Source organism: Quercus suber, unplaced genomic scaffold (assembly GCF_002906115.3).
Source record: "Quercus suber isolate HL8 unplaced genomic scaffold, Cork oak 2.0 scaffold_251, whole genome shotgun sequence".
Lineage (NCBI taxonomy): Eukaryota > Viridiplantae > Streptophyta > Magnoliopsida > Fagales > Fagaceae > Quercus > Quercus suber.
The window spans coordinates 115,047-129,345 of record NW_027069707.1 but is presented as its reverse complement, the minus strand read 5'-3'; the positions used below and the strand labels follow the sequence as shown (position 1 = coordinate 129,345).

At 37.7% G+C, this 14,299-nt stretch overlaps 1 protein-coding gene across 1 annotated transcript; it reads left to right on the top strand.

The window, feature by feature from the left end:
* Positions 1–1,638: 1,638 nt before the first annotated feature.
* LOC112012559 (CBS domain-containing protein CBSX6) lies at positions 1,639–11,167 on the top strand. The gene is made up of 4 exons (XM_065780922.1): positions 1,639–1,774; positions 2,932–3,026; positions 5,215–5,333; positions 9,893–11,167. Exons 1-4 carry the CDS (start codon positions 1,639–1,641, stop codon positions 10,833–10,835), a joined length of 1,293 nt encoding a protein of 430 aa, XP_065636994.1. The 3' UTR covers positions 10,836–11,167.
* Positions 11,168–14,299: the final 3,132 nt, after the last annotated feature.

The window sequence follows — 14,299 nt, the reverse complement described above, 5'->3', positions numbered from 1 at the left end:
TAGAAAGGATTAGGGGAATTCCTTTGGCTGAAAAGTATGCATAATTTTATGGTTTTATGTTGTTTTCTGTATTTCGTACTTGTTTTACATATTAGAAGATGTGAAGTAATTATTAGTTGGTAAAAGAAGTTATATATAAAATTCTTGTGAATCCTGTGGATTTGGGCGTTGCTTTGAAAATGTAGAGGGATAAGTAGTTAAGTTTGAAGTTTGTGTATTGTCTTTCTTCATGCTTACTTCAAAGAATACTATGTAAGTATGCATTTGTATACATAATAGGAAATTTGACCCTAATATAACATGCATTTAAGTACAATTAAATAACATCAAAATGCAAAAATTTCCAATGATAATCATAATATATTAACTTTTGATTGGAAAGACAATAACAAGTACCAAAATATTTATAAAAAAAATTAAAACTAATATTCAAGCAATTATAGAGCAATGAATGAAAATAAAAATATCTGTAGATGGTGAAGGATTTATTTTGCACTTGTTAAAAAGCATTCATCCTACAAGATTTTTATTTGGACTACATATTGGCAATGTATCTAGCTTAGCAGATATGTCTTGAGGCTTGGCTACCTCAAATTATTCACAAAACTTGTGGTTTTTCTCTGTTGTTATGGGAGGTTCAATTTTCTTTTTCATTGAGTCCAAGACTTACGAATTCTCAGTTGAGGAGGGAGGTACTTATTTCATGTTATGCATTTTTTAGTGAAATCGGGACTCTATCCTATTAGTTTTCATGGGCAAAGCGTTTGCTAGCTATTGTGGAGGATCTAATGTCTAATACAACTCCTGGTAACTTTGCACGAACCTTTAGGGATGGTGAGAAAGTTTTTATTTTGCAATTGGGTTCCAATGCACACGGCAGTTTTTTAATGATCTCGGAACTTATCCATGGCCGTCGGAAAGGCTTTCTCGTGGTGCCAGAAGGGAAATCGGGTAGTGGGTGGTGAGGTTTTGGATTACATCTACAAAAAGCAATTGCTCCTGGGTCGCTTGCCATCAAACAGCCATTTAATTGTGTCCTGAAACTGATAGTGGAGAATTCCAAATGTTTTCTGCTGGTAGCGGCGGAGGGTGATCAGAGAGAGGGTAGTGGTAGCAGGAAAGGAAAACAATTAATGCCGAATTTTCAAATTTCAACCAAATCAAATTTGAGCAATCAAAGCCACAATACGCGCGACTTGAATGTTGGGAAGAAACAAGCAATGCTAAGGCTAAATTGTCAGTTGAGATTACAAAGAGCATTAGTGGTGTCAATGGTTCGCTTTTAACGTTGGATGTTGGCCTGAGATTGGAGCGTGGGCCGGATGGTGGGTGGGAGGTAAAGTGGTCCAAAGTCCAAGAAGTGGGCCACATAGAAATACCCAAAGATAATAACAATATGCTCGAAGATAAAAACCATATTTTTAAACCCAAAGCTCCCTTCAACGCAAAGCCCATAATTAATCCCAAGCCCATCACAGTCTAGCGACCCAAACCAAAACAACCACTTCCAAATGGCGAGACCCAGAACCCAGGAAACTTGCCTTCGGCTTTGATGAGCTCAATGCGTGATTCTAGAGGTGTGATGTGGTTGCATAACCTCAAGCTGATTCCCGAAGCTCGTTGAGGCTAGCCCAATCGATGAAAGTCCCCGATGATGCTGATATTGACTTTATTAGCGCCGATGAGCCCGATAATGAGATCCTTGGCTTCGATGAGACCGATACAAAGTTTCTCTGCTTCGATGAGCCCGATGAGTCAGCAAACACCTCCGATGGTAAAGAGAACTTACAGCAAGACATTCGTTTGATCCTTTAGGAGCACTCCAGCAATGTTAGCAAGAAGTGGGGGAATTCAGAGCAGTGAGTGCTTGAACTCTGAGATGGAAGAAGAGTGGCTGTTCCGATTTAGATTTCTCTGCCTCCAAGGGAAGTCACGAAGGTTTTGGAAGAACAAACCCAATTGGCCTTGGAGTCTTCAGATGCTTTGGAGGTGTCATTAGCCCAATTTGATGGGAATGAAGTACTATTGGAGGATTGGGTCTCGGACACCTGTTCAGAGTCTGTTGAGCTACCTACTGAATGGGGTTTGTTGCCTTTAGTTGTGGATATACCTATGGAAGGAGGCCTTTATACTTGGTCCAATACTTCCTCCGCTTCTAGATTAAATCGGTTTCTTTTCTCTCTGCTCTTGGCGGATCCCTTCACTCTATTTGCATAGAGATCGCTGTCGAGGGTACTTTAAGACCATTACCCAATTCTATTGGAGGGGGGGAGTCATCGGAAAGGTAGAACTCTTTTCGTTTTGAAAATATGTGGCTGAGGGTGGAGAATTATGTTGATAAAGTGAAAGCTTGGTGGGCATCTTATTTGTTCTAAGGAAATCCTAAATTTATACTAGCTAAGAAGTTGATAGCGTTGAAGTTGGATCTAAAAAAAGGAACGAAGCGGAGTTTGGCAATGTCACTTTTAAGAAACAGCAACTCTAGAACAAATTGAATGATTTGGATGTTAGAGAGGAGACTTAGCCTCTAATAGCAAAGGAAAAGTTAGAACAAGTAAATCTCTGTGCTGAGATTGAAAAGCTCACTCTTTTAGAAGAGATTAGTTCGAAGTAAAAGTCTAGGGTGCTACACTTGAGGGAGGGGGATGCAAATACCAATTTTTTTCATAGAATTGCTAATTCCAATGGAAGAAATAATGGTATTGAGAGCCTTGTGGTTGATGGAGTCTTGTCTTCCAATCAAGGTAGGATTGCTGATTGTATTACTCAATTCTTTATGAATTTATACTTTGAGCAGCAAGTTGTTCAACTATCTCCAGAAGTCTTGGTATTTCCACGAATATCCAGTGATAATGCAGATTGGCTAGATAGATCCTTTGGGGAGTTAGAAATTTTTAATGGTATTTCCACGGATATCCAATGATAATGCAGATTGGCTAGATAGATTCTTTGAGGAGTTAGAAATTTTTGATGTCATGCCAAATTTTAATGGGGATAAATCGCTTGGACCAGATGGGTTTCCAATGGTCTTCTTCCAAGCATGTTGAGGTATTCTCAAAACTGATCTTATGGCTGTATTTTATCATTGTTTTGCTAAAGGTTAGTTTGAGAAAAGTTTGAATGCAATGTTCATCACTCTTATCCCTAAAAAAAATTTAGCAATTGAAGTCAAGGATTTTCGCCCCATTAGTCTTGTTGGGGAGGTTGGAAATATAGATGCTTTGGCTACCATACTTCGATGTAGGGTGGGTAGTTTGCCTCTAAAATACTTGGGAATGCCGTTGGGTATTCCTTACAAAACAACATCTGTTTGGAGTCCTATCTTGGAGAGGATGGAGAAGAAACTCTTAGGGTGGAAGCTTCTTTATTTATCAAAGGGGGTAGACTAACACTGTTGAAGAGTACTCTTTCTAGCCTTCCTACATACTATCTATCCTTATTTGTCATCCCTGTAGCTGTGGCTGATAAGTTGGAGTGTATTCAAAGAAATTTTTTATGGGAATCTTCAGAAGAGTGTTTCAAATATCCTTTGGTGGCTTGGGAGAAGGTGTGTTTATTGTTAGAAATGGGTGGTTTGGGGATCCGGAAGTTAGTGCATTTTAATAAAGCCCTGTTAGGGAAATGGTTATGGAGGTTTGGACGAGAAGGCACTCATCTTTGGAGGAGGGTTATTGCAACTAAATATGGAGAGGGTCAAGGGGGTTTGGACTACTAAAGCTTGTAGAGGGGCCCACGGATGTGGTTTGTGGCGTGGTATTCATGATGGATGGGAGAGTTTCTCCAAACATGTGGCCAGAGATAGACCTAGGATTTCAAGCTAAGGTGGGCCGGAAATAAGAAAAAAAAAATTTCAAATACGCATTCATATAGTATTAATAAACTATCAGCCAAGACAAATACCCAAAATCAAGATCAACTTTTTGAAATTGTGTTTGAGAGATATGGTTATTTTCCAGAATTGGGATATCGGCATTTTCTGGAATTAGGGAATGAATATTTCTTGGGATTGGAACATCGATATTTTCCGGAGTTGGGGAATGAATATTTTCTAGTATTGGAACATTCACATTTTTTGGAATTGGAATAGTAATATTAGTTGTTGCAATCTCGCGTTGACTTCTTTTGAAAAAATCAAACATTGTAATTGATTTTTTCTTGATCTATAAATAAAATAAAAATCATATATATATTATCTCACAAACGGTTGTTGTTACTAACTAAAGACAAATACTAAAATCTAGGTAATATGCATGATGCATTTAATTATAAATTTAGTATTGCTCACTTCTTTTTAATTTATAAATTTATCTAATTTAGCATTATAAGTTAACAATAGGTATAAGTGAATCACTGTTATTTTCTTAAATTTGTGTGACAATTTTCTATATTATAGTTATATGATTTGTTTTTTTTTTCCTGTCTTTGGTATTTACCTTTATTTATCTTTGTCTTTGTCTTCTCTTTGTCTTTATCTTTGTGTCTCCATATTTACTGACCCAATACACTATAAATTTATTCTGCACTACTAACAAAAACTTTTCTTAACCTTTTTTTTTTTTTTCTTCTCTGTCACTTGTCTTTATTGTTGCCCAATTACCAATTAACAAAGGACAAAGAACAAACAGACAAACTCTACTCTCTCTCTATCTCCTTATCTACATGATACAAGAGAGAGAGTCACAAACACAGAGTCACAAAGCCAAAAAAGAAAACACTACAGGCAATCAGGGCTATCAGGCAAAAATTCAATTCATAATCACGGAATCACCAACATCAGTTCATCAATCATTAGTAAAACACAAACACCACAAGTCCACAAGCATAGATTTTTAGATTCTGAGATTCACAAACATTATATTAGGTTTTGAAGGAAAGGATAGATTAAATACCTATGAACTGTGAAGGCTGGAGTAGTGGAGCAATGAAGCTGAGCAATCGGCAGTGGCGGCAAGATGGGTCTCCGGTTTGGGTATGCGACAGCTGATGGCGGCCTTGGTACTGGGTAGCAAGATGGGTCTCTCTCGCGTGGGTGTGGGCGGCGGCATCACGGCGTCACAGCGTGGGTAGCATCGTAGCAAGATGGGTCTCTCACTTTCTCTGTCTCGTCTCTCCCTTTCTTTTCTTTTCTTTTTCCTTTTTTTTTCCTTCGTGTTTGGCTTTTTCGTTTGGTTTTGGAGTCTTACTGTGCTTTTTTTTTTTTTTTTTTTTTTAAAGGTTCATGGGCAGATTCTTACATTGGATAATCTTATGCTTAAGGGGTGTATTTTGGTGAATTGGTGTTATATGTGCCATTGTAATGAGGAAACTATGGATATCTCCTCCTCCATTGTCCGGTAGGTCACTCACTGTGGGTATATATGTTTAAGATCTTTGGGATCCAATGGGTCATGCTAGGCTCTGTGGAAAGCTTGGTGTATTGTTGGAGCTATTGTTTAATAATACTCTTATTACCTATAAAAAAAAAATAAATAAATAAAATCATTGCCAAGGTCTTAGCCACCAGACTTTGCACAGTCATGGAAGATATAAGTTCACCTGCACATAATGCTTTTGTGAGGAATAGTCAGATTCTTGACTCTGTGCTTAGTGCTAATGAATGCCTTGACAGTTGAGTGAAAATTGGTTTGCTAGGGATACTTTGCAAATTAGATGTTGAGAAGGCTTTTGATCACGTCAACTGGGGATTTCTTATGTAATTACTAGAACGGAGTGGGTTTTTTGCTAAATGGAGGCAGTGGATTTTCTTTTATATATCTACAGTTCACTTCTTTATTTTGATAAATGGCTCTCCTTGTGGGTTTTTTGAGAGCTCCAGGGGGTTGAGACAAAATGACCCATTGTCCCCTTTGCTATTTGTCTTGGTTATGAAAGCCCTTGGGAGAATGCTGGATAAAGCTGTCCATGATGGTCACATGTTAGGCTTTGGTGTGGGTCGTTTAGAGGGAAGATCTCTGGTGGTGTCTCATCTTCTTTTTGTGGAAAACACTTCAATTTTTTGTGATGCTGATGTGGATCAGGTTTTGTTTCTCCGTATGATTCTCATTTGGTTTGAGGCAGTTTCTGGTCTAAAGATAAACTTGAGCAAGTCAAAGTTGGTTCCTGTTGGTATGGTGCATAATTTTGACTTATTGCTGAATGTCCTTGGCTGTAAACAAGGTATTCTTCCAATGAAATGTTTAGGCCTTCTTTTGGGAGCTAAATTCAAGGATAAGACAATATGGAATCCAATTCTAGAGAAGATAGAATGGAGATTAGCAAGATGGAAATGTTTGTACTTATCCAAGGGAGGTAGAGTCACTTTAATTAAAAGCACTCTATCTAATTTACCCACTTATTTTCTGTCTTTATTTCCTATTCCTGCTTTTGTGACTAACTGAATTGAGAAACTTTAGACAAATTTCTTATGGGGTGGCATTGGTGATGAACCAAAATTCCATTTGGTTAAATAGGCTACTGTCTGAACTCTCATTGCTTTGGGTGGTTTGGGGATAAGGTAAGACTTTTTAATGAAGCTTTGTTTGGAAAGTGGCTATGGAGATTTGGGATGGAGAGGGTTGCCCTTTGGAGGCAAGTGATGGCGGTGAAATATGGTTGTGGATGGGGTAGCTGGTGTACTAGGCCTATTAATGGTCCATATGGTGTTGGCTTGTGGAAAAATATTAGTCGGGGCTGGCCTTCTTTTTCTCGCCACATTTTATATGATATTGGGGATGGGTCTAGGGTGAAATTTTGGCAAGACCATTGGTGTGGTGAAACATCTCTTGCAGCCAGCTATCTTGAATTGTTTAGATTTTGCTGAGAGCAGGAGGTTAGTGTGGTTGAGATTATGAAGTTTGATAATGGAATCTTGTTTTGGGATGTAAGTTTCTTTAGGGGTGTGCATGCTCAGGAACTAGAGGCACTGGCCGATTTCATGGATACCATATATAGTGCTTCGGTGAGGGGGTTTGGTGAGGATAAGCTGTGCTGGAAATTTGATGGAAAGAGGGGCTTTAGGGTTAAGGATTATTACAATCTCTTAGTGGGCTCTAATGACTATTGCTGTCCTTGGAAAAACATTTGGAAACAGAAGATTCCTTCTCAAGTAGCTTTCTTTGTTTGGACTGCAGCTTTAGGGAAATGCTTAACGATTGACAATTTATGAAAACGGAAGGTTTGGATATTGGATTGGTGCTACATGTGCAAGTGTAATGGTGAATCGGGTGATCATCCTTTTCTTCATTGTTCGGTTGCAATGGATATGTGGGGCTATGGTGTTTGGTTTGTTTGGAGTGAGCTGGGTTATGCCATAATCTGTAGTGGGGCTTCTAGCATGTTGACAAGCAGATTTGGCCGTCATCGAAATGGGTATATATGGTTGATGGTTCTCCATTGCTTATTGTGGTGCCTTTGGAGGGAGAGAAATAGTCGGTGCGTTGAAGATAAGGAGATCCATATCAGACTTGAAGCTATTTTTGTTTAGAACTTTAATGGATTATTTGGTTGCTTTGTAGAACCAATCATTTTTATCATTACTTGATTTCTTAGGTGCTTGTAAATTTTGTTCTTGATTGTTTGACCCCTTGTACACTCCCTGTGTACTAGGGTGTTCTCCTTTTTTTATATCAATAAACTTTTACCTATAAAAAAAAAAAAAAAAATTCAAGCAATTATAGATATGAAATTAGCATATATGTAAGAGTATAAAGTAACTATCTCCAATGTTTAGCGTAGGGGGTATTTAAGCACGAAGGCCTCTTGGAGCCTAGGCACAAAGCACAGGCATGTTTGATGAAAGAAGCATGTATTTTTAAAGTATAATATGATAAATTTGAAATTAACTATTAATTGATATATATAACAATCAAGTAATCAGCTCCTCAACAGCGTTAAAATTAAGATCTGACTGCTACATATCACATTTGGTTTATTATTAGTATTATTTTTAAGGATTTTACTAATGTTTTAGGGCACACATTAATTTCTATTTTTGGAAAAAAATTTCTCAAGAATTGAAAAAGTAATGACAGATTTTTCAATTTCCAAGAAAATATTTTCAAAAATAGAAAGCTTAATGTGTGCCCTAAGGGCACACATTAACCGGACCCTATCTTTAAAAAGCTCCAAAAAGTGCGCTTTAAGCTTGTTGAAAAAACTACCAAAAAAAAAAGAAGTGTGCCTAAGGCGTGTTCCTGCAAATGCACCTTGCTTTATGTGCAAAAAGCGCTGAGCTTCTTGTACTTTGCCTAAGTACTTGAAGTGCACTTTTAGCAACAGTTCCTTAAAGTACTTTATTCCTAAATCCCTAAAGTAACATTAATCAATTTGCTATTTTTTCCTTCAAATGTAATACAACTTTAGATTCCTTTTTATGAGATTTTACCCCAGATAGTTTTAAAATAGCATTAAGTTTTTATTAAGAGAATTTTATTTCTACCTTAGCCATGTCCCAACCGTATACCAGCTGTGTCCCAACATATCTGACTTAAAAATTTAATTTAATATTTTTTAAATTCATGGATGCATAACCCCGCTGTATGGTATCTGTAGCAGACCCAGATATATGAGCATTTCTGATGTATCTGTGATTCCTAGACCTGGACTTTTGAGGATCATGCTCTAGTAACTCTGATCTTCACCCTAATAGTCATGATTTTTTCCCCTCCAGTTTACATGTTCATTGGTGAGTTCGCCTGTCACAGAACTACCAATTTCAATGTAGTTGCTTTGTTTCTGGATGTTATTTACTTCTTTCAAATTTGGTTCAAGTCATGGTTAATTGAACAAAGGAATTCCTCTAGTTTAAATTTGAGATTGTTTTCATTTTTTTGTTAATGTAGTGGTACACCATTACTATCCTTGGATGCTATATGGAGAATGTGTAGTAATCATACCAATGGTTTGATGTGACAGAACATTGGGAAAAAGGTTCTTTCGTGTTTGGCATCTACCAAACAATGGAGATTTTGTGGAAATCTAGGATGTACTGAAATTATTATTATGTTTTTACAAGTTCTGCTTAATTTATTAATTAAAGAGACATCCCTAGTACACAGGCAGGGTACATAAGTTTTTTCTGAGGAATTTCAATCTGTTGAAAGAATCAATGAAGTTTACAAAAGAATTGAAAGAAACATTACCAAAAGCCCATGCCCTCATGAACAGGGAACGTTGGAAAAGTAATTATTTACTGGTAGTTAGGAAGAATGTAGGTTCCCCCTTATTGTGACCTAGATTATGTGGATTGGATTAAATAAGTGTGTGTTGTGCGGGGGTGTGCTGAGTGCCTGAGTCCCACATTGAGTGTTTACTAAGTTGAATGGAGGCTATTTAAGTGACTATGAGGAGTCCCAATTGTAACTTAACTAGTTCTTTTAGGTATAGCGTAGATGTGACCAACACTTCCTTGGGTCATTACAAATAGTATTAGAGCAAACCTTGTACTTCCATGTGGGTTGGGGGTATGCTACACGTGGAACTTGCTGAGAACGTCAAGAATTTAAGTGGGAGAGATTGTGTCTACATTATGTGGATTAGATTGAATAAATGTGTGTTGTGTGGGCATGTGCTGTGTCAATTGTAACTTAACTTTTCCTTTTGAGGTATAAAGCAAATGTGGCCGCGCTTCCTTGAGTCATTACGCTTCTAATTTGTTATGTGAAAAATTTGGTGAGATATTCATCATGGGTATTTAACCAGCCTTTATTTTTAAATAACACCCGGAGCATATGCTTTTCTTTAATCTTGACATCTATGGGAACCCATTACCTTTTAGTTGGATACTGACTAAATGAGAAACAAGAAAACACATCTTTTGAGTTTCTGTTTGTGATCCAATTTTTTTTAACGTGTCAAATGATGCAACTTCTCTACCCGTATTTTGATTTTTCCCCCTTTTTATTTCTGATGCAAGATTGATTGATGCACTGGAGATGATGAAGCAAGGTGTGAAGCGTCTACTTGTTGCAAAAAGTGTAGTATGGAAAGGCATGAGCAAGCGATTCTCTATTCTCTACAATGGTAAGTGGCTCAAGAATATTGATACTGCTACTGGTAGCTGTAATAACCTCAGTGCAAACACCAATTGGCCCTCCTCATCTTCCACCCCCGTTCGTGATAAGTTTTGCTGTCTCTCAAGAGAAGATGTCATTCGTTTCCTTATTGGTTGCCTTGGTGCTCTCGCTCCTCTCCCTCTCTCCTCCATCTCCTCTCTTGGAGTCATTAACCCAAACTACTACTCTATTGAAGCCTCCCTGCCAGCCATTGAAGCAATTCAAAAACTTCCCAAAGACCCTAGTGCAGTTGCTGTTGTGGAGCGCATTCCAGATGGTCAGTATAAGATCATTGGGGATATTTCTGCCACAAAACTATGGAAATGTGATTACTTAGCAGCAGCATGGGCTTTAGCCAATCTTTCAGCTGGACAGTTTGTGATGGGAGTTGAAGATAATGTGACCTCAAGGTCATTGCCTGATTTTGATGTAAATTCAACAGTTGGCGGTGATAACAAGTTAGGTAACGGAGGCGGTGGGTCGGCAAGATTGAGGAAATTCAGTAGTAGGAGTATTGGGTTCTTTAGCAACAATACTAGCCCCGGTTTTGGTGTCAGTAGGAGCATGTATAGGGGCAGAAGTGCTCCCTTGACATGTAAGGTTACTAGTTCATTGGCTGCAGTCATGGCTCAGATGCTGTCTCACAGGGCTACTCATGTTTGGGTGATTGAGGATGAAAGTGATGATGTTTTAGTTGGGGTGTTGGGTTATGCCGACATTTTGGTTGCAGTGACCAAACTGCCTGCTGCATCTATTCCTTCCAATCGGTCATCTGAGGCATTTGGCAGTGAAATTCAAACTTGAAACTTGAATTCTTTAATTTATTATTATTATTATTATTATTTCATAGTAGTTGTATTCTCAGCGATAGTGTCCCTTTTGCAATTGTCCTCTCAGGATGTCTTGGAGACTTGGGCTTGCGAGAATCGTATGTTTGTCAAGATTTTGTCTAATTTTGTTGTGAAAAATGAAAATGTAATAGTTTATCAAAAAAAGAAAAAAAAAAGAAAAAAAGAAAAAGAAAAAGAATGTAATAATGAAATCATTCAGTTGGGTTCCTGTAATATATATGCTTTAAATATACTTCTGGGGTACACAAACAAGAGAATATTCAAATATATCTCAATCTTCATGAATGTTTCATCTTTTTGTACGGAACGACTTGATGTTCTCCCTGTCATATTCTTGATGGAGAAGCTTCATGTCGTTTATCATCACCCTTTAATAGTTTTCACTCCAATTTGGTTGCTGGTTCTGCCCTTCTCAAAATAAGAGCTGATATAGGGACAACCAGAACAATTGGACTGGACTGGAGTTAGCACCAAACCAAAGGTTATTTTTATCATTCATCAAAATATCAACTAATTTCAAAATACTATAATAGTTTACTTATAAAGGATTGTTAAACTCTAGTTCTAATTGGCGTAAGAAACTCTAATTGCATTATGACAAAAATAATATTACTTTCAAATATTAAAATACTAATAGCCTAATCAACTACTAGGATCTAAAATATAAAAATAAAATTGACTTAATACCTCATTAACACCAACCTGAACCCAAACCTGGAATTAGATGGTGATTTCAATGTTGTGATTTGATTAGGGAGCTCGGCTAGTATGGCTATAACTCATCCGATTAACCAAACATGATGTGCTAAAACACCAAGTGAGCATCAAGTAATGGCCATGGAGAATGAAATATGCACTAGTACTGTTAGATGAGTAGGGTCATGAAGAGGAGTAGATGAGGGAGGAAAAGGAAGACAAGGAGTGGGGAAGAGAAAAAATAATAAAAACATCAAATTGAAATTTAAATAGAATAAAAAAATAGAGCTTTGTACATAACACCAACCAAGGCAAACTTGGGTGCTAACATGGCTGGAATCGGACCCTACACGTGGGCCAACTGTGAGGAAGGGGGGAAGAACATTGGCTGAAGGAAGACCACGTTTAGCTTGTGCCAATGGCGTGACTATCTTGGGGAAGAGTGAAATATGCTCTTGGAATGGACACCCAGTACCAACATAAAAGGGAGATAGCGACCTCCTATGGTTAGAAGCTATGAAACACCCCTTATTGGTTGAACTTGTGTTGAACCATTGCTAAGGACACGTGCATCACTCCTAACCTCCTTGCTTGTGCCTTTGCCCCTCACATTGTAGCAAAGCCGCCCTTTATCCCATTACCCTGAAATTGGCTTTTCTCCTCTCTCCTCTAGTCATAGTATACTACAACAGCTGTATTAGGGTTTAAATGGGCAAATGGGGGCTTGACACATGTCCTAATGTACCTAACAACATTACTCATACTATAAGAGGAACATGTTGCTGAACAATGAGGGTAAAAACCTAGAAAGATAAAGAGAAAGAAGTGGAATTTTAGGCAGGAAAGTGAGGTAAAAAGGGAGGCTTTCTTTCGGAAGAAGACGACCATTGTGTAAAAACCTAAACTTTCATATAATATAAAGCTTTAAGGAGTGAAGGATATTTTGTCCTTCACTCAATCATGGTTTTGCATCCCTTCTCAAAGGTTTTCTGTTAGGATATATGTGATTCAATGTTAAGAACATATGTCACTATTTTATGCAATTGGCTAATCCTTTAACAAAATACACTTTACTTGTGATTGGGTAGATCTAGGATGTGTTTAATGTTTCAAGAAATAAGGTTTTCAAGTTTAAGTGTTAAAGCCATGCAAGTCTGTCAAAGAACCAAGTTTGTCGAAGAACCAAGTGAGAAAGTGTTGTTCATTAAATCTCGACAGCTAGTATCTATTGAGGTTTAAGAAAGCTGTTTCAGCTCGAGGCTCGATAGCTGCTCGACAGATAGGGTATCTGTCGAGATTTATGAAGTTTAGTTTTTCAGAGTTGATTTTCATCAAATCCATGAATGTATATTTAGGCTTTCTTTTATCAAAACCCTAAACATATATAATGATTATTTTGAAGGCTGTAAAATGTTACGCATTGTTGCACAAGAGCATAATTTCACAAGTGTGAAGAAAAGTGTGACTGGAAACTTAGTTTGTCCTAGTTCTTCTTTCTCTTGAAGAAGCTGCTATGTTTGTATACTATAGGGTTTTATGGCCAAGCAACTTCATTATTTTTATCATGTGATGAACTGAAGAACTTTGCAGCCAACATTCTTCTCAAGTTGGTGATCAAGTAAAGTGCTGGGATCCGCGCAATTGGTTAGTCACGTACTAGGAGCCGTGCATAGAAAGGAGAGATTGCCACTATAGAACAAATCCAATTGGGTATTAGGATAAGGGTTTAACTGTAGGTTGGTATAAGATGCTGTGATTCCTTTACTTGTAACTGCTTGTTTTGATAATAGTAGATTCTCGGGAGTAGTGACCTTAAAATCACCCGGTGGGGTTTTAGCAGTATAGGTTTTTCTCATTCGTAAAAAAATCACTGTGTCAATTTATTTTCCGCTACATACTTTAGATAATTGGTGATTTGTTTGTGCTACCATGCGCTTTGCATGTTAATTTGATTAATTAATAAACTTAACTAATTAATCAATCAATATATCACAAGGGGTCAATACATTCTTGGCCTATCATTGCCCATCCCTTCTCAAGGGTTTTCTATGTATGTTACACATCTTCTTTACTTTCTTTGCTTTGCCTTTACATTTACCTTGACATTAAGCTTTTGCACTTAAATGTACTGTTAGATCCATAGCTTATTTTCCTTTACAAGCTTGATAGTCTAACTTGCACGTACATTTTTGGCGACTCCATTGGGGAGAATCTCTAGTTGTTTTTCCTTTATTATATTCTGGTTATTCTGTCTTTGTTATATCTCTGGTTATCTTTCTCTTTGGATGTTCAATGCCTCTGAGAAAGAAGAATGCAGTGGCATAAATAGGTTCAGGTGAAGAGCAATAGGTCAAAGTAAGCATGGATAATGTTTCTATGCACAATGAGGGTATAGAGTCCCCTGAAGAGGTCAAACAACCCAGCAACTAAGATTTCGTGGCAGCTATAAAGGACCTTCAATGTTCTCAAGCCACTATATGGGTAGAGTTTCAATCGTTGTGCCAGATGACATCCACTCCTCATACCCCATAAGGAGGCCAACCTCCTCAGGGAGGGACTAAGAGATCAAATGTGGTTCTACCTCTAAACCAAGAGCATAGGGCACCACAACAGCCCAATGAGCCTCAAGCATCTCCATACCTTACTAGGGAGGATATTGCAGCCATTTTACTTTTGGCTAGAAAGGTGAAGAGTTCTGCTTACATTGATACAAGACCTCCT

Excerpts from the sequence above, each read along its gene's own strand:
- LOC112012559 (XM_065780922.1), top strand. The coding sequence starts at position 1,639 with ATGAAAGTCCCCGATGATGCTGATATTGACTTTATTAGCGCCGATGAG. Across the intron at positions 1,775-2,931 it reads GTCAGCAAACACCTCCGATG|ATTGGCTAGATAGATTCTTT; the intron begins GTAAAGAGAACT and ends ATGATAATGCAG. Across the intron at positions 5,334-9,892 it reads ATCTCCTCCTCCATTGTCCG|ATTGATTGATGCACTGGAGA; the intron begins GTAGGTCACTCA and ends TTCTGATGCAAG.